At 45.1% G+C, this 20,005-nt stretch overlaps 1 protein-coding gene across 2 annotated transcripts in view; it reads left to right on the forward strand.

Annotated features, from left to right (window-relative positions):
• Positions 1-20,005, forward strand: part of ST6GALNAC3 (ST6 N-acetylgalactosaminide alpha-2,6-sialyltransferase 3) — a 312,788-nt gene that overhangs the window by 194,563 nt on the left and 98,220 nt on the right. For both annotated transcript variants that reach the window (XM_045028921.1, XM_045028920.1), the window contains exon 3: positions 10,818-11,227. In XM_045028921.1, the coding sequence (XP_044884856.1) occupies positions 10,818-11,227 (410 nt within the window). The remainder of the gene's footprint in view (positions 1-10,817; positions 11,228-20,005) is intronic.

Below are 20,005 nucleotides of genomic sequence, written 5' to 3' on the forward strand. Positions count from 1 at the left end.
TGGTGGAAAATTTTCAGACCTATTCAGATGGGAGACATAACAGCCAGTCACCCTCCTGCATCTGTAATTTGGCCAACTAAATTCCTAGATAATGGCCTATTATTAATGACAAGTGCTGCAAATAGGAAGTTATTAGTGGAAAGTGAAATCAGAACAGATCTTCTGCATATATTATATATTTTAGTGCTATCTGTGGGCATTTACTATAAATACAAATTAAAACCAGTGGTTGCAAAATAATCTCCCCCACTTTCCACCAGTATTTTAAATATGGGTCAATGTCTTTCTGAGACATAGTCAAATACAATTTCTGGGTCAAACCCCCCCCCCATGATAATTGACTCCATTTCACAGAGTGACAGTGAATTCTTTGTGCAGATATTTATTGCTAGCAGGCTGGTCTTCAGAGGAATCAAAGAGCCGTTATGGAGAGTCATCTTGGCCTTGGTTGTCTTCAAAAACCTCATTCTGTAGTACACTCTGTATGGGAGGATTATGTGCTGTGTGTTACTTTAAATTGTACTGGGCTACAATGTGAGATATCAGATGTGAGAAAATATTTTTGGTCCTCTGTTATTGTGATTCATTCACAATCCAGTCCATGCACTAACAGTATGTTCCTTCACACTGCGTATCCTTGAGCTGTAACTGACATTTTACCTCCTGGTGCTTTGTACTGTTTTTCTAGCATAAAGCATATCCCTGCATAAAGAGGAAAGAAATGTTCATATCTGCCTGATTAGTAAAACATATTTAATTTTATCACTCGTATCTCATGAAAAAATCAAAGAGATACAATGCAAAGGATAACTTTATAAGACAACTTAAATTGTGGCATTAATTGAAAGGAGGCTCTAGCTTCAACCTGTTTCACCAGTACCATGTATTCTTTGGACAGTATTGTTGCAAATGTAAGGGGACTGTTATCCCTTTACTAACATTCAGTGGGGGTGTTTTGGTTGACTAGCTCCCAGTACCAAAAGGGGAAGGGTCAATGGGAAATCAGGACCCTGAGACTGACTGTCCCCAGGGGCAATGGGGAGAGGCCAATGCTCCAGGTCAGCCTGATTGACAGGATGGGCAGGCTAATCAAGAAGTCAGGAGGCCGGGGGGGGGTCCCATCCTCCTCCGTGTGAGCTGGAATTGCCTGGGTCAGACAGAGGGGGGCCGAGGTAAGGCGAGAGCAGGGGCCCAAACTAAGCTGCTGGGAGCAGAGCTGCAGCCCCAAAGCCAGAGGCACAGCCCAGAGAGAGCAGACCTGCCCTGGGAGCAGCGCTGCAGCAACCAGAGCCAGAGAGGCCAGACAAGCAGCCCAGAAAGCAGGTCAAAGCTGGGAGCAGAGTCACAGAAGCAGCCTGCAGAGCAGACCTGTCCTGGGAGCAGGGCTGTAGCAACCAGAGCCAGAGGGGCCAGAGAAGCAGCCCAAGGAGCTGGAGGCAGAGCAGCAGCAGCAGCCATGCTGAGGCAGAGTGGAGCTGGAGCTGGGGCTGGAGCAGTCTGGAGCCGGGTATGGTGAGCAGCTAGGGAGAGTGAGGGGGACCCTGGGCAGTAGGCCCAGCACAGGGAGATGCCTCAGCCAAGAGGCCCTGCAGGCCAGACTTGGAGGGGGATCGTAACCCTGACAGGGTGGTGGCGATGCTGGGAAGAAGGCAGGGGTGAGCTGGAGCCGGTTTGCACGGGTTCGCGCGAACCCGTTGTTAAATTTAGAAGCGGTTTTAGAACCGCTTGTTAACTAGCTTCCCTGCGAGGGAAGCTTTGATGGGCTCTGCCTGGGAAGCCTGTAATTCCTCCTCCCGGCCGCCGGGGGGCGCTGCGCTGTGCTGCGAGAGCCATGTGAGCTGCCTCCTGGCCCTGTTGCTGCTCCTGCTTTTTGGACCTCTGGCCCTGGGGCTCCGGATGCTGCCGGTGAGTCCCTGGCTGCGTCCTGCTGCTCCCAGCCCCTCCCCCCCCGTGTGAGTATCTGCGCCCCTGCCCCGCCTTCCCTCCCCCCAGCCAGCCCCTGCCCCCAGCCAGCCCCAGCCAGCCCCTGCCCCCAGCCAGCCCCTGCCCCCAGCCCCAGCCAGCCCCAGCCCACAGCCGCCCCCTGCCTCACCCCCTGCCCACAGCCACCTGCAGCCAGCCCCTGCCCCCAGCCAGCCCCTGCCCCCAGCCACCCCCAGCCAGCCCCCTGCCTGCAGCCAGCCCCCAGCCACCCCCTGCCTGCAGCCAGCCTCTGCCCACAGCCGCCCGCAGCCACCCCCTGCCCACAGCCACCCGCAGCCCGCCCGTCTGCATCACCTGCCCACAGCCAGCCCGTGTCACTCCCTGCCTCCAGCTAGCCCTGCCCCACGCCCCTATCTGCAGCCAGCCCCACATCCACTGGTGCCCTGCAGTTCCCAGGGCAGTAACCCTGCACACGTGCTTTAATGAGGGGGGGGCAGGGAGCAGCTGGGACCCACACATGTGCACACCCTAGAGTGACCAGACAGCAAGTGTGAAAAATCGGGACGGGGGTGAGGGGTAATAGGAGCCTATATAAGAAAAAGACCCAAAAATTGAGACTGTCCCTGATCACCACCCACACATGTGAAACGGAGCTCATTTCTAGTTTAGCCCCATCTTTTTTAAAAAGAACTTTAGGTAGGGTTAAAATACATCTGTATTTTCCTGGACATGTCAGGCTTTTCGGTTCTTAATCACCTCCTGGGAAAATATGGACGTATGGTAACCCTATTAGTACAAAAAATACATGCTGTCCCACATCCCTTAAATCAGAACTTTTTATAGGGAACCCATTGTTAAATCAGAACTTTTTATAGGGAACCCGTTGTTAAGATTTTGGCAGCTCATCACTGGAAGAAGGGTCCTGCCACCTAGAGCCTCAGAGCGTGTGGCCACCGCCAGAGCAAGTGTCCGACCCACGGCATCCCTGCAGCACAGCCAGGGCCTGAGAAGGAGGCCTGGGACCTACAAGGAACAGACTGCGAACTGCCCTGACATTCCAGAGACACTGTGATGTTCCCTGCCACAGAGTGGGGTGATGTGTTTCCTTTAACCTTTCCCATTTTTCCTTATTCCTTTTAAAACTACTGTTAATTAAATAAACTGTATTACTTTAAATTGTATGTAATGATCAATGGGTCAGGAAAGCATCTAGTGCAGAGAGAGTACCCTGGAGTGGGGACACCCTAGCCCCTGACCTAGGTGACCACAGCAGGATTGGGGGTCGAACCCCCCAGGAATCCTGGGCCCAGCCTTGTCGGGGTTACGAGGACTCTGCCAGACAGGAGAGTGCAAGGGGAGTCCTCTAGGGCAGGGAGGCCTTTGGGTCCCTGCCCTAGACTCAGATCCTTCTGCTAGCCCATTTCACCTGGGTAGGTCAGAAGCCAGGAAAGTTCCCCACAATATCGGGACCATTCCCTCACTTACACAAACACTGTAGAAAGTTGCAAAAGAGCTTTAAGCACATTTTGGACAGAGGCCATTTCATGTTGAAAACTGATTATTTTATGTTTAGAGTTGTTAAGAACTTCTTACATAAATTGTGTAGTATTGTTACCTTTACTCTGCACAAGACACAACCAGTCCTGCAATGCTAATGAGGGCAAGTAAGCAACATGGTGGGTATTAACATGAATGGGTTATTGGCTTCAGCATGCAGCAAGCAAGCATTTGGCTGGAACAATTCCTGGCTCTTGAACTATTACAACCCTATGATATTCCAAAGGCTGTATATTTGCAAATGAGTGATAGATGGAGTTGGACAAGCATTCTAGTTATTTACAGCCATTAGCTAGAACATTTGAATGAAATTACGCATTGTAACAGGGTGCTGGCCTAAGAGGCACTGAACCAGCCCCTGTTAGCTCAGAACCTGCTAGCGTAGCTCCCATACAGGGGAACTGATTGGAGCTGGCAGGGTGTGGCTCATTAAAGGAGCCTAAGAGCAATCACCTGTGAGCCTGCTGAGAAGAAGGCCTATAAAGCTAACAGGAAGGCAGGGAAGGGGAAGGACAGGAAGGAGTTAGGAACGGCTCCTCCTCCTTCTAGCTAGCAACAGGCACTAGCTGTCCCTCGGCTGGCTACCCAACTGCAATTGACTTGTACATAGAGTTGTATATAGATGGTGGTAGGAATGAACACAGGGAAATAAAAGGACACTGGGTTGCAAAATAAGAGGTCTCCAGCTAATTTGTGGAGCGAGCAAGGAGGGGCTCGTCCACACACACATTCTAGAAAAGTAATTTGTTGGGTTTTGCTGGATGAAAAGTTCAGCTTTCTATGCAATAGTTATTTTAATGTTGTAATTTACTACGTCTCTCTGGTTTTTGTTGGGCCTTTTCCTGGCTTCATGCCACTTTTTCTAACTTTCCTATAGAACATTTATTTCTTTGCCTATTTCATTTTCAGTGTCTGCTCCCTCTATTTCCCCCTTTCCCTTATATTCCATCTCTTCATATCCCTTTGTCTTTCTAGCCCTACATTGTATTGTATATTCTACATTCTCGTTTATATATTTTCTCCCAGTTCTTGCCTAAAAGTCAGTCTCTCTCTCTCTCTCTCTCTCATATACCTTGTTTCCATTGGTCATCCACCAACACACTTATCTATAGTCATGCCAACACTGCCTTGCCCTCAGATATAGGGCTAGAAAGGTTTATCAGCTACCTAACAACCAGGGGACCAAGCTAAACAGATGATCCCACTGACCAGGGAAAAACCCGGTTACTAGTTCCAGTGCCTACCCCAGCTGCTGCTCAGAGCTTTCTCAAGCTCTAACAGAGTAAAATTTGATTCTTATTAGTTTCAAAGCCACCCATTCTGTTCCCAACAGCAGTGGCAGACACTGATGACATTCCTGTCAGCTGCTGTTAAGAAAGCTGCAAGCAGCTGCAGAGGAACTGGAGTGGTCTGTCTGCAGACTCAGAAAGATGCTGCAGCATCTGTTTACACTGTGGTTTGCATTTGGAAGTTTTTCTTCACAATCACAAGGATAAAAATGGTAATTTTTTAAACAAAAGGCTTATATTCTGAAGAAGATAAGGGCATTCATGGGGAAAGTATCAAGTATGTTCCAAGACCCCAGGCTGCCTGCCCTGTTGCAATGGCAGCATAGCTGTAATAAAGGCATGCTGCCAGGTTTGCCCACCAAACATAGCAACAATCCATAAAATACCAGTGCCCTCTTCTAGCCAAAGTAAAGGGGACGATGTGGCACCTGCAGTTGGCCCTTGCCAGCTGACTCAGGCTTGGGCTCAGGGGCTTTTTAATTGTGCTGAGGACATTCAGGCTCGGGCTGGAGCCCCTGCTCTAGGACCCTGCAAGGTGGGAGGGTCCCAGACCTCGGGCTGCAGCCTGAGCCGGAACATCTACACTGCAGTTAAACAGCCCCTTAGCCTGAGCCCCACAAGCCCGAGTCAGCTGACACGGGCCAGCTGCAGGTGTCTAATTGCAGTGTAGACATACCCTTAAAGAACTTTTATCCATGAATAATAGTCCTATGGCAGCTAGATCCATGTCTGGAACAAGAACCCTGTGATCCTTCTTTATTCAGCCCTTTGTTGAAAGACTTCCCATTAGGAAACTATTGTACTCTGGCCTCCAACTCATACAGTTCAAATACAAACTTCCTCTCGCACATGGAGTAACTATGCACATACAATTGACAGAGACACACCTGAATAAAATACCCTAGTCACTTGTGTCTCAGGAACAGCATTATAAAGAAGGAAGCATTATGTTCCATATCGTTTAGAAACTGAGACACATGTTGACATATGGCTTATTTTGAAATAATGTCCAAATGTTAAAATGTTTATGAATTTTAATATTACATTTTATGAAGACAGACATTTGCTGCATTGCAATGTCAAGCTAGGAGCCAAACCAACTGCTGGAGTTTAAAAAAAAAAAGGCAGGAGGAAAATGGGAACAGCCACAGTGTAATCAGATCTAGGGCTGCTTATTATTATTTGATGTTAGCTATAGATTATTATTTTTATATGGTGCTCCTGAGAGTTGCATCAAATTGAATATTCTGGTTTGTGAACACGCAAGCAAATTGAGTATTGCCTCTCTTTCTTTCCTTCAAATGTGCTGAGTATTCTCTAGGAGAACCCTGGAAATTCTTTGCTCCCAGTTAGAAGTCTGCAGAAAGTGACTCAGAGTAGATTAAAAACAGCTTGGTTAATCATTACTGAAATATGGGAAAAATTAAAATACATTTTTTGCTTGTAAAGCAGAGAAAAGCAATAAAAACAATGCCAGACGGTTAATGCCTCTTTTGTACCTTTCATTTGAAAGACCTCAAAAGAACATCAAGATGAATAAAGGCAAAATCTATTCCCTATTGGCATCATTATACATGTTGTATCCTCTAAAACTAAAACTCTAAAGACATCCATGAAGAGTAGAGGAATAAATGGCACTGAAATGAGGAATGTATCTCTGGAGCTTTGTTCAACCGGCTTTGTTAGAATTCACTCAAATTGGATGATTACAAGAAAAGATCTCATTTGTTTCAGCATTAGGGGAGTAAATTAATATGGTGGTGAATTGCTAATAATTGTCCCTTTATATTTTACATGTGTATTGTCTCCAAATTACAAAATTACTTTCTCATTATTAAAATAACAATGGAAAAAATAAATCTGCATTTCCTTAACATCATTAGTAATTGAATCAGGAGGCTGACAGAGTAAGGCGCCGAGGAGAGGTAGTTTGGTGCAGTGTGGTACACTCAGAGTCAGGGATGTTTTTGCATCTCTTGGGCCAAATTCAGCTTCATGCCAGTGGGAACTACATCTGCTTACCTCCAGGGCTACATTTGGTCCCACCCATGAGTAAATTTGGCTGCATCTGGTCAGCTGTAGTTAAGATTGCTCATGACCTTTTTTCTAATTCTCCTTGTTTCATTATTTAATGACTTGACCTTTGATTCTGTGGAGCCACTTCAGTACTAAGTACAAAGATTTAATAACTAGAACTGGCTGATAAGTGACCTTTATTACACAGACATTTCTCTTTGCTAGAGAAACAACACTGTTTTGCAAGTTTTAATTCACAGTTTTAATTATCTTTTCTATTGTCTGTAAGCTTGCACAGAAAATTGAAAGGTCAAACATTTCATTTTCCTTACTGATTAAAATGTAAGTGCTCCACAACTGTTACAATGTATCATTCAAAAAAGATGGGACAATTTGTCAGAATCATGCCCAGCTAACATTGCTGAGGAGTTTTATATAGTTCTGGGCAACAGCACAATGAATCATTTTCACAGAGGCAAAGCAAATTATTGAAGATAATAGCTCAGAGAGACACAGAGACAACAGAGTTTAGGAGCTATAGAAGTATCTAAAGAGAGAGGGAGAGAAGAAAAGGTGAATGGTTGTCTATGGTCATTTGTTTTCTTTAAGTAATATAATATCTAGATATTATGTAAATGTATTTAGGGTTTGTGAAAGTTGCCGGATTATACCTTTGATTTAAGTCCTTTAATTAAAGAATATATACAGTATCGGTGCAGGCTTCCACACGCTGTCCTGCCAGCGAGAAAGCCAATGTGCCTCAGCCCTGACATGGGATGACCATCTCTAAAGGTGAAGAGGACATTTTGGTCTCCATGCAGTTCAGTTCTTGGCTTTTGTGCTAAGGTTGCCGACAAACTAGTGTTTAATAATGATAGTATTTTTGGGATGTAGACACCTATACATTGTCACTGCTAAGTGCAGAAAGGTCATCAATGGGGTAGGTTTTTGTAATTCTCTCATCTCCATCTCCCCACACCCTCTCGCCCCATATTTATGCACCTGTTACTAGAAATCCTGTCCCTGCTTCTTTCTTCTCTTTGTGCATATGATACCCTGGAGTTTTGCCATTGAGTTTACTGGAAAGAGGATCGGTCTCATATAGCACTTGGAGGGTTAGGAATACCCCGGAATGGTAATACAGCATATTGAACAGGAAAAAGAGTTATAAAGCAACTGTACAAGAATTGTTGAAACCATCATTCTAAAAGGTGGCAATTATAAATCAGGACAACAGGCTACTGGGATACCTCCACAGAGGGCTAAAATATACTGTAAGTGAAAACTGATGCATATTCTGTAGTTAGACCGCAGAGGGTCTGGTTCAAAGCTATTGAAGTTGATGGAAAGATGCCCATTGATTAACTTTGGATCAGGTCCACATGGTGTGCTGAGTTAAGTCTTCATTGGCTTTCCGTGGAGCTGATTGCTTTTAGAAAAGGTGCAAATTAGAACAGCTAAGGCAATTCCATCTTTTAAAAATATTCGTTCTGAGAAAGGCTAAAGAGACTAAGCCTCTTCCTGTTGAAAGACAGCAGATTGCAAGGTAACCTAATATATAAGCATTCAGAATTATGAAAGGATTTGATAAAATGGAAGAAGATAAATGAATCACAACAAAAAGGTTAGAAAACTGAGGGACACCATTGCAAGTGTAAGTGTATGGCATTTATTGAGGCAGAACAGTTTTACTCAGTGAATAGAAAACATGGAATAAATTTCCAAGTGAGACCATCAAATCAAACAATTTAAATGAGTTTGAGAGAGCTATACATTTTAATGAAGAAGGAAGGACACAGCGAGAAAGCAATAGCATGAGGCTGAGACAGCTTTAAACATGGCTAGATTCTTGAGCCAAGTGATCTTTTCCTGTCCGGCAATTCCGCATTTGTTAGTTGTTAGTTTGAACTTTCATCCTAAAAATATAAATTAACCTACTGAGACTGCAACAGTCATTTCAGCTGGTATGTGGGTTATGCTTATAGATTTCTTTAGTTCATCCATCCATGTACTCTCAGTATTTTAGGGACGATTTCTGTAACTAAGTGATAAACAGAAAGGTGGTTGTGTTCAGCTGCATCTCCTGGGATTTCATTCATGCTGCCAGAGAGCTATTCAGGACAGCTCCCAAAGCCTACCAAACATACAGCATTCTCTAAAAAAAAATATTGTTGATACTTTTGTGTGCGGTCAAGCATCCTTCACTCCTGGTGAAATGAGGAAAAGACATTTTAAAAAACAGCTAGAGCACGCCAATCACTCCAGCACAAGCCTTTACATCTGTGCTTAACATTCCTTCAGGGGCCCGGTGGGTAGAAACTTTGTTCAGTTACGTATTTGTTACAAATAGGATGCACTGTTGTTATCATTTGAACCTCTCCTAACCTGTTTGTCAGCTTCTGACCTCACAGTTTTCACAGCTATGGCATTACAGTTTGTTGTCACAGAACAGATTGTGATGTCTAAGTTCAGGGGTTCCCAAACTGGGGGTCTGGACCCTTCAGGGAGTTGTGAGGTTATTACATGGGGGGGGGAGTGAGCTGTCAGCCTCCACCCCAAACCCCGCTTTGCCTCCAGCATTTATAATGGTATTAAATATATAAAAAAGTGTTTTAATGTATAAGGGGGAGTCGCACTCAGAGGCTTGCTGAGAGAAAGGGGTCACCAGTACAAAAGTCTGAGAACCTCTGTCTTAGTTGGTTTCTTTCCAAGTCTGCAATTGTCAAATGTGGCTGGGACATGGATTCACATCACTGCAGTGAAGGGTTCCCACTCTGCTGCTAGTCATCCTTTAGAGGGGCAGGTAGCACACCATAAGGCTGATGGCTCAACACTCACTGGTGTAAGAAGGAAGAGAGGAAAAGAAGAGATCAGGTCACTGATCAAAGGTAAAGTTGGAGAGGATCCATTACCGGGGCTATGGGATGGATGGGGGACCAACATCAGCCCAGGTCCACTAAGCATATGTAGACCTGGCCGATTCTTCTAGGACTGGTCTGCTTTCAGGTGGATTTAGAATTCTAAATTCACATGTAACACACTTGAATTACATATAGTGCTTTTCGTCTTCTAGCTGTTTATAAATACTTAGGGCTCAATTCTACTCTTCTTGGGCATCGGGGGGTTGTCTCACATGAGTCAGGCAAACAGTATGTGAAACAGGCTAATACCCCTGTGAGGTAGAAACGTACTGCTATTCCCATTTCATGCAGAGAAGCAGAGTCAGAGAATGTGCTCAGGTCCACAAAGAGAGTCTGTCAGAGCCAGATTAGAAGGACTCAGGTGTTCTTGGTTTGGGATCTGAACCTGCACTATTGAATTCAATGGAAATTTTGCCATTGACTTCAATAGGCATAGATGAACCCTCTAGCTCACAGGTCCCCAGTCCATTTGTGTCTCATTGGCTTTTCCATGGGACATAAGTGTCCTCTGAAGAGAACCTGTATACATATAATAATGTGCTTCAGACATACGGAGCTGTTTTATAATGGTACAGGCACGTTTTCCCATATGTTCATAGGCTCAAGCTACAGTAGAATGCCTGCTGGAGAACCACTTCAGAGCTGACTTTTATCCCAGATTAAATATCCATTCATCCAGGCCTATAGGTGAAATATGCAATCCGTGCATAGCTACATTTCCTTCATTCTTTTTTCTGTTTTTAAATCTGCTACTGACAACAATCTCTTACAAGGGAACAAAACATCCATCTAACTGTTATTTACATGTTTCTTATTTCAAATTCTTTTAATTGAAAGGAAAAAATATATAGTGGAAGGAAAATTATTACTTTCCAGTTGACTTTGAAATGAGGAGAACAGAAGCAGAAGATTAGTGTGAGCTGATTCGTTTAGTAGAAAAGGATCTCACTCAGGGCTTAGTAGCAATAGACTTTACCGCCCGCTCCTCTACACAGGATTGATGTGCTTTGAGAGAATCTTGCTCCCAGTTTGTTGACTATTTGCTTCTTTTAACTAAATTTTCAATCTCAATGTGTAAGGACTGTCATCTGTTTTGTTCTCTCTCTTTCAGCCTCTCCAGCTAGACTGTGATGTCTGTGCCATTGTTTCGAACTCGGGTCAGATGGCTGGTCAGAAAGTGGGAATTGAAATTGACCAGTCCTCCTGTATATGGAGAATGAACAATGCTCCTACCAAGGGTTATGAGGTGGATGTTGGGAAGAAGACGACCATACGAGTGGTCTCACACACCAGTGTCCCCCTATTGCTCAAGAATCCCGAGTACTTTTTCAAGGAAACCAATAGCACGGTATATGTCATCTGGGGGCCTTTTCGAAACATGAGGAAAGATGGCAATGGCATTGTGTACAACATGCTGAAGAAAGCTGTTGACAGCTACCCCGATGCCAAAATCTATGTTACAACAGAAAAGCGCATGAATTACTGTGATGGGGTATTTAAGGAGGAGACCGGAAAAGATCGGTAAGTCCTGCCTGTGAAAAGTTACTCTGATGTTAATGACAAAAGATAGGCAAGAAAAGGCCATCTTGCATGCCAACTATTCAGTGAGCCCCCAGATATGTTTTTAATGGATTCTTATATGTTTTTGACTGTTACGAGCGCTTGATGAGGCAGCAGACAGGCCCCATTTATCCCACCTACGCTACCTTCTGTTCTTTCAATTTTTGTTGGCCTGGATCCCAAAAAATATTGGATACCTTCCTAAAGCCTTTTCAGAGCTGTGTGTTGTTTTCAGCTCAATTTAATATTGATTAACTTGACATGTTATTCAAAGAGGGGAGGCCTACACAACATCATTCCTACACGTACAACCTCAGGACAAAGGGGGGAAGGGGTCTTATATTTACCTCTCTTGTCAAGATACCCTGTAGCTTTACCTCAAATCCAAATAATTCTGTTTCAGTTAAAATAGATGATCAGGCATATCACCAAATGGCTAGTGTTTCTAGTAAAATTATACCAAAGTGATATACCCCTGGCTTGTGGAGAACCAGGTGTGTGGTTATGCTGCTCCAAGAGGGTGCTATATGCATGATGGAAGGTCAGTGTATTCCTCCTGTACAGTACAGAGTGAGCTCTACAGAGGCCATCTGTACAGCAGCATGTGGGGCTGGGGCTAGAGAGGGCCGAGGTAAGATTGGGGCTGGAGGATCTACCAGGATCTATCCCCATACCATCCATGGAAGTGTGTGCTGGGAGAAAGGCATCTTTAGTCCTTCACCCTGCACTCTCCCCCACCCCCCAAACGCGCACACATTAGCAATCAAATAACATCCCTGTGTCACCAAAATTGTTTCCTGTTATTACTTTTCCAAGTAAAACTATTAAATGTATCGTTAGCTTCATTTAATGTGATTTGCCTGGGGGAAAACAAGGAAAGCAAGCATCATGTCACCAGCTGGGACTCCTTGTACCCCAAGACAACACTCCACAAACCACTGGTGGTCTTGTGGCACCTTAAAGACTCATGCTCAAATAAATTTGTTAGTCTTTAAGGTGCCACAAGTACTCCTGGTTTTTTTTTGCGGATACAGACTAACACGGCTGCTACTCTGAAACCTGTCACTGGTGGTCTGTGGCCCACATTTGGGAACTACTGACATGCATCATCAGTTAAATCCTCAGTACATGTGTTGTTGTGCTGCTTCATTCAGGGGTCTGGGTATGATAATGAAGTCTACTTGGGATCTATCCTGCTTATTGAAGCAGCGAAGAGCAACAGAGCTCCCTGGATGAGAAAAAATGGCTTCATGTATCATGCCAGACTATTATGATGTTGATACAGACTCTTTCAGGTACCTCAGCCAAATATTCCTTCAGTTCCTAGGAGAAACATCAGTGCTTGCTTCCAATATTAGTTTGAACAGTGCTCTGTTTTTACCTGGTTCCAAACAAGAAAATTGGAGGGAAACCAAGTTCTGCTCAACTTTAAAAATATACAGTGAGTTGTAACTGGATTTATTTTGGGTTTAATCCTAAAATACTGCCCTTACATATAGTGTACATTCCCAGTGCATAGTAAGATTACAACAGATTTCTAGTTTGTCAAGCTTTTAATGAGCTTTCTGTTTCTACATGTTGATGTAACGTCTCTTTAGGAAATTAATGGGACTTTAAATATTCTCACCATAATGGTGCTCATATTCTATATTCAGAGTTATGAAAAGTAGCAAACAGGCCTATGGTATATCCACCTATAGACAAATAGACTCTGCTCTGGCAGCACACAGAAGTCAATGGGAGCTTTGCCATTGATTTCAATAGGCATGGGATCAAGCCCATAATTTGTCAGTTTACAATTCAGTCATTACTGGTCAATGAAAGAAACAGGGCCAGACCCCATTATGGATTAATAGAAAACGACCTTCCTAATTTCAAAATGAAGTGATTTTTGTTCTACAGAGGGAGCATATCTTCTTAAAACAGCCTTCCTGGTTCTGGGGATTGGTCTTGACACACTCTATTGTGAATTGAGGCAGAGGCTTGGTCATTCAGTGTGATGTGAGACCTCATTCACTTTGAATAATTGTTGTTCATAAATAATATACATTGGCAGACATTCACAGTTTTGCATTAATGCATTGTAGTGGCACTGCCCTCAGTAGTGCTGTAAATCCAAGTTTCTCTCAATACTTTACTGCACTTTCCTATATGATGTACATAGAGTCAGATGAAAGGAGAATTTGAAGAAATGCCAGCTAATAACTAAATTTTATATCATTATATTTATTTGAATCCAGGTGGGTAGTTATAAAGGCAGTTATAACTTTCCCTGTACTTTAGAAATGTAAGGGGAAACCTTATAAACTTCACTTAATTGGTAATAATAGAGAAAACTGTAGTCTCCATTAAAGCAACAGAGCCAATTCTGGTCTGATAAAGTGCACTGGGCAGCTTTAAATAGGTTTTAATTAGCTGCCGCCAAAGCTGCACCATCCTCAGGGATGGGTACAATTAATGAAATCTAGCAGCAATAGATCAATGTTACCAGATGTTATTGCCCTAGGTGAAGGTGATGAGGAGGAAGGGAGTGTCTTTTAAGGATCATTTAGAAAACAGTCTGCATTAAAAGTCACTTTCAGAAAGCAATAATATAATGAATCCTGAGTTTGCTAATATCACCTAACCCAGTCTAATGTGAACTCCGTTTCTATCTATACTGCAAACAGCTCAGATTAACACTCAGTGTGGTGCATATTGTATAGTGCCTTCAGCAAGAAGAGTTCCGCAATCTGTTACTGGGGCCAGCAATGCTGCTATAGTGTTCCCGTTCAATTATACATAAAGCCATGGGACCATCAAATGGAGCTGCTGCACAATCAATGATGCACACCAGTGGTGATATTGGTTACTACTGGTATGAAATTTTTTAAAAGAGAAACCTAAACTAAGCACAGCTTAACCTGGTGGTTTTATTCATGACTTATACATGTAACAACATAAAAAGCTCCATGATCTCAGATAGAAAATGCATTCCAGTGGCCTGAAATTTCATTAAAAGACACAAAATTAGAGGACTCTAAAACCTGGCCTGTTTTGTATGTGACTGACTTCCCATACACACCATCTGAACTCTCTTATTATACCCATACCCAAACAATTCAGTTCAATGACACTTTATTAGCATGCTTAGCTATGCAAGTGTCCCTAAAAAAGATTCAGTGGTCCATGTTTTCAACCAGGGAGTACAAATAAAACAACTCCCACCCCGCAAAAAACACCCATCTGTTTCTTAGTTTGAAAGGTTGTTTTTTGTTTGCTTGGTTGGTTGGGGTTTTTTTTTTGGTTAGGTTTTTTTTAATATCTTGGACAACTCCTAAAGCAGCTAAATGGCTTTTGTGCTTCACTTCCAGAAGTTCTCAGCCTCCTCTGTGTTTGTGCCAGATGGTGCTGCATATTAGGTTGTGAGAAAGCTGTTTTATCATTTGAGGCAGAGAGATGGATCATTCTGCTCACTTACTTCTCAGTCAAGATTCAGAATTTGGGTGGGGTGTTCAACCTGCTATTTTGTGCAGTTACTCGTTAATTATTTATTACCTTGGCAATATATGAGCCGTTTATTATAACGCTGTCATTTAGCTCTCACAAATGATATTCATTTACTGTTCAGATTAGGGTGACCAGATGAGAGATGTGAAATATTGGGACACAGGGGGAGAGGGGCAGTTGCCGGCAGGGGAAAAAAAAAAAAAAAGAGCCGCAGGAGCATAGGAAAAATTGGTGGGGGCTGAGCACCCACCAGCAGCTCCCCACCACATCAGCTCACCTCCGCCTCCCCTGAGCGGGCTGCTGCATCCTGCTTCTCCCCCCCTCCCTCCCAACGCTTGCGCCGCCATATAGCTGAATCACGCAAGCCTGGGAGGGAGGGGGGAGGAGGAGGAATGCAGCACGCTTGGGGAAGAGGCGGGGCCAGGGTGGGGATTTGGGGAGGGATCCAATGGGACGGGGAGGGGGCGGAGTCAGGCCGGGGCTGAGTTGGGGGCACGAGCCCCCTCCGCCTGTGCGCCGGAGTACAAAATATTGGGACAATTCGCGTCATTGGTCGGGACGCGGGACAAACAAGTAAATAAAATCGGGACATCTGGTCACCAGCACACACCCTAGTTCAGATTGACACTGTTAGATAACTGCAGTCATCACAGCTCACCTCAACTAATATGTGGTTCTCCATGGGTCTAATTAATCTATACAAAGCCTTAGACTAGAGAGGATATCACTGTAATTAAGCAATAAAAGTACATCATGTTGCTGCCACTTATATTGTTTACTTCATATGACAGTCTCACCAAAGTAATTAAGCTAGTAGTGGGCAAATAGTGCTTTAAACAATTTCCATGGATGTTGGTTTGAATCAAATACTGAATTGCTTGGAGCATGTTTGTGCCCCTTTTTGTATAGTAACTCCTCACTTAAAGTTGTCCTGGTTAACGTTGTTTCATTAGCTCAATTAGAGGACATGCTCGTTTAAAGTTGTGCAATGCTCCCTTATAACGTTGTTTGGCAGCTGCCTGCTTTGTCCACTGCTTGCAGGAAGAGCAGCCCGTTGCAGCTAGCTGCTGGGGGCTTGGAACCAGGGTGGACCGGCAGCCCCCCTATCAGCTCCCCCCTATCAGATCCCCGCTTCCCTAAGTTCTCTGTGCGGCAGCCGCCCAGCAGGCTATCAAATTGCCAGCAGTTCAGCTGTCCCTCCCCCTACTGCCATGTGCTGCTCCTGCCCTCTGCCTTGGAACTGCTCCCGGGATCCTCCTACTTGTTCTGCGGGGTGGGGGCAGGGGAGGAGAGGGAGGCTAATGTCAGGGTGTGCCCCTCCCCTCTGCTCCTGCACCTCACTTACCCCATCTCCATTGGGGGTGGGATGACACGACATGGCTCAGGACTGAGGGAACTTCCTGGGAGCAGCTGCTGTCTCAACTTGCTGATTAATTAACAAGGCAGTGTACTTAGAGTGGGGTCAGCCTACTTAAAAGGGGCAATGCGCATCTCTTTCTCTCACACACAGGGTGTGTGTCTCTGTCTGCTATGCTGTCTCCCCTCCCTCCATTTGTGCTGCCTTGTAGAGTGTGCGGCTATGTTAACAACAATGAGTTAACCCTTGAGGGCTCAGCGAAAAGCTAGTTCATCATTTAGCAATAAGACATTCCCTGGGAAATATCCCACCCTCTTCCACCCTCTGACTTCACCACCTCAACCAATCTCCACAATCATCATCACTGTGTACAGTATTAAATTGTTTGTTTAAAACTTTGTGTGTGTGTGTATACTATATATATAGTCTTTTGTGGGGTGAAAAGAATTTCTCTGGAACCTAACCCCACCTATTTATGTTAATTCTTATGGGGAAATTGGATTTGCTTAACATCGTTTCGCTTAAAGTCATATTTTTCAGGAACATAACTACAACGTTAAGTGAGGAGTTACTGTATTTGCTTTCTACAGATATACTAATTTACTGGCAGGAATACTTGTGGAAATAACAAATGTTAGGCCAGAGTTACAGAATATTCAGAAAGCCATTCTTCTATGTGAAGTTGTGAATATTGGTACTGGAAACCTGGTTCTAAGAGCTGGAACCTGCGACTCAGGGAGTACAAACAATAACTCGTGACCTATGTGTATGAAGTAATATTCTAGATGGATTAAAAAAGTTATTTTTGTGTTCTGTGTGCATCTCTTCATAACGAAAACTGTAAGGAAGGTGAAAAACTAAGCTGTTTTGAACGTAAGGGGATTGTTTTAAGAGAATGTTATTTTTTTACAGAACCAGATAGATGTATTATTAGATAATGGGAAATGCCTACAGTTCATAGCTAAATAGAAAATATATAAATGTTTGAGTAAACATTTTTTTGAGGGGGAGAGGGAGTTTTTGTGGCTTTTGTTCAAATATATTCATATCCTCCAGACCTAGGCCCTGAGCCTGTATCATAGCCAATGGGAACTTTGCCATTGACTTCAGTGAACATAGAATCAAGCCTCTAACCATGTACCTTACTACAGTGCCAGTGTTCCAGGTACATGTCTCTGGGCCTGTCCTGAACCACTCATTGGCACCTCCATCCTTTTGTTTTATAAAGGAATTTCTTCAAAAAAGATTAATGTCTTTGTCCATCTTAATTCATACAGTGACTAATAGTTTCATTGTCAGTTAAGACTCATTTATTACCTGAAAAAAGCAAGGTTATAAAGCATGAAAGCTTAATGAAATAAATGGATTGTTTATTCTAAAACACTTAAATCTCAACCCATATCACTGGTTGAGGTCAATCACGGGCCTGGTAACAACTGTTTAGGAGTTTTATGCTCTCTGTATTTACTCCACCATGAACTGATAAGGCACCATTTGTTTCTGAATATGCTAGATTTATTCCCTGTAGCCCATTAATAGCTGCATTTATGTTTCTTTATGAAGATTTTCCTAATTAAGATGAACATTTTTCTCTATTAGGCAAATGGAACTCAACTGAAGGAGCTCATTTTTTCTTAACATGCCAGTAAATACTACATAAAGAAACACATAAATTGCATTAAGAAACACAGCAATCACTGCATATACCAATTCTGTAGTAAAGCAAAATTTTGTAACAAAAACTTGATCTATATTAGCTAATATTTTTGTGATAAAACTGTGGTAGGAAATGGATTTGTGTGTTTGTGTGTGTGTGTGTGTGTGTGTGTGAGGGAACCAGGGCCGCCCAGAGGGGGGGGCAAAGGGGGCAATTTGCCCCGGGCCCCAGGCTCCGCAGGGGCCCCCAAGAGAACAGCTGAGGCTCCCGCCTCCGCCCCTCTCCTGGAGCCTCAGCGCATCAAGCGCCATCCTCAAATCAGCGCCGCAGCATGTCTCCGGGGGGGGCCCCTGAGCCCTGCCCTGCTCAGAGCCGCATGGGGAGGGGGCGGGGCTGGGAGCTCCGGGCTGAGCTCAGCTCCCTCCGCTCGGCATGGAGCTCACAGCCCCGCCCCCTCCCCACGCGGCTCTGAGTGGGGCGGGGCTCAGGCCCCGCCAGAGACACGCTGCCTCTGTTCCGCGACGCGCTGATGCTCCAGGTGAGGAGGGAGCCAGGGGTAAGAAGCTGGGGCTGCGGGGGTTGGGTAAGGGGCAGGGAGTCCCGGGGACAGTCAGGGCATAGGGAGGGGGCAGGGAATGGGGGGGTTGGATTGTGGGTGTTCCGGGGGGGAGTGGATAGGGGTTGGGGCAGACAGGGAGCAGGGGTGGGGTCCCAGGGTGGTGGGTGGGGGTCTGTAGTGGGATGGCTACCCGCTCCTGCCCTTTGGGGTTTTAAAACAGCCCTGGGAAGGGGCTTTAGGCTGGGCTGATTGGGGGAAGTGGCTGCAGCTGGGGCCACGCCCCAAACTGAGCAACAGGGCCTTATAAGAAGGCCAGGGGAGCCAGAAGAAAAACAGTCTGTGTGTGTGTGTGTGTGCGTGCGTGTGTGTGCGCGCACACACACACACACACACACACTCTTGAGTGGAGCAGGGCTGGGGAAAGGCTGAGGAGCTGGGGAGCTCCAGCCTAGAAAGCCCCAGGTTGCAGCCTAGCTCTAGGCCAAGAGGTACTGGGGGTTGCAAGGGGCAACCCAGGGGGTAGGCAAAGGCAGCAGGTCCAAACCCCTTTGCCTGTGATGAGTAGGCTGATACTGCAGTCTGCCCTAGGGTGTGGGGCTAGACAATGACTGGCAGTAGCCAATACTGAGGCAAAGTGGGGATAGTGGGGTGGGGGGTTCCCCTGGGAGGGGGAGACCCAGTTGAAGGGGCACCGAGGTCCTGGGAGGGACATGGGGGCCAGTAGCTGGAAGGCGGATCACCAGCCTGCAGAGGGCGCTCCGGACGCTGGATTGAGCTAATTCCCAAGGACAACCAGCAGGAGGCGCCGCAGGGGTGAGTCCAACCTGGTTACAGTGTCTCTGGGGGACGGTGAGGGGACAAGGAGCAGGATGGGTCAGGGATTCTGAGGGAGGCAGTCAGGAGCAGGAAGTGGGTGGGGGTTGGATAGGGGGTAGGGCCAGGCTGTTTGGGAGGCACAGCCTTCCCCACCCTAAAGCTCATTCAGCAGTTTGAGGCTTGCAGAAGAGCCAAGCTGTTAGCTTTTCCATTAGGGCAACCATCCCTTTCACTTCTCAAATGCCAAATTATAGTCTATATGTAATTTCAGTGCCATAGGGAGATTCATGTCAGGGGAGGGTAGCTTCATTTAAAATTAGCCACTGGGGGGAGGGATCACATGAGAAGAGCAATATCCTTCCCAACCCTACCAAGGGAGACCCCTCTCCCCTGCATTCCCTGAGGCTTCAGAGGGGTTAATTCAGTGGTTCTCAAACTTTTGTCCTGGTGACCCTTTCACATAGCAAACCTCTGAGTGCGACCCGCCCCCCCTTATAAATTGAAAACACTTTTTTTTATATATTTAACAGTATTATAAATGCTGGAGGCAAAGCGGGGTTTGAGGTGGAGGCTGACAGCTCACGACCCCCAGTAATAACCTCGTGACCCCCTGAGGGGTCCTGACCTCCAGTTTGAGAACCCCTGGATTAATTTAATTTTAGCACCCTGTGTCCATTCACATGCATGTGCTATTTTGAGCATTTCAGTTTGGACAACATAGGCTCATCCCAGATTCTGGAACAAGCTCAAATGCTCAGTTTGTGGAGTATGTACATAGTCTATACTAAAGACAAACCCACAGTAACTGTCTCCCGTTTGTGAGGGATCACATGGAGCCATTCTCTAGGAAACAGATAAATA

The sequence above is a fragment of the Mauremys mutica genome, chromosome 8 (genome assembly GCF_020497125.1).
Source record: "Mauremys mutica isolate MM-2020 ecotype Southern chromosome 8, ASM2049712v1, whole genome shotgun sequence".
Taxonomy (NCBI): domain Eukaryota; kingdom Metazoa; phylum Chordata; order Testudines; family Geoemydidae; genus Mauremys; species Mauremys mutica.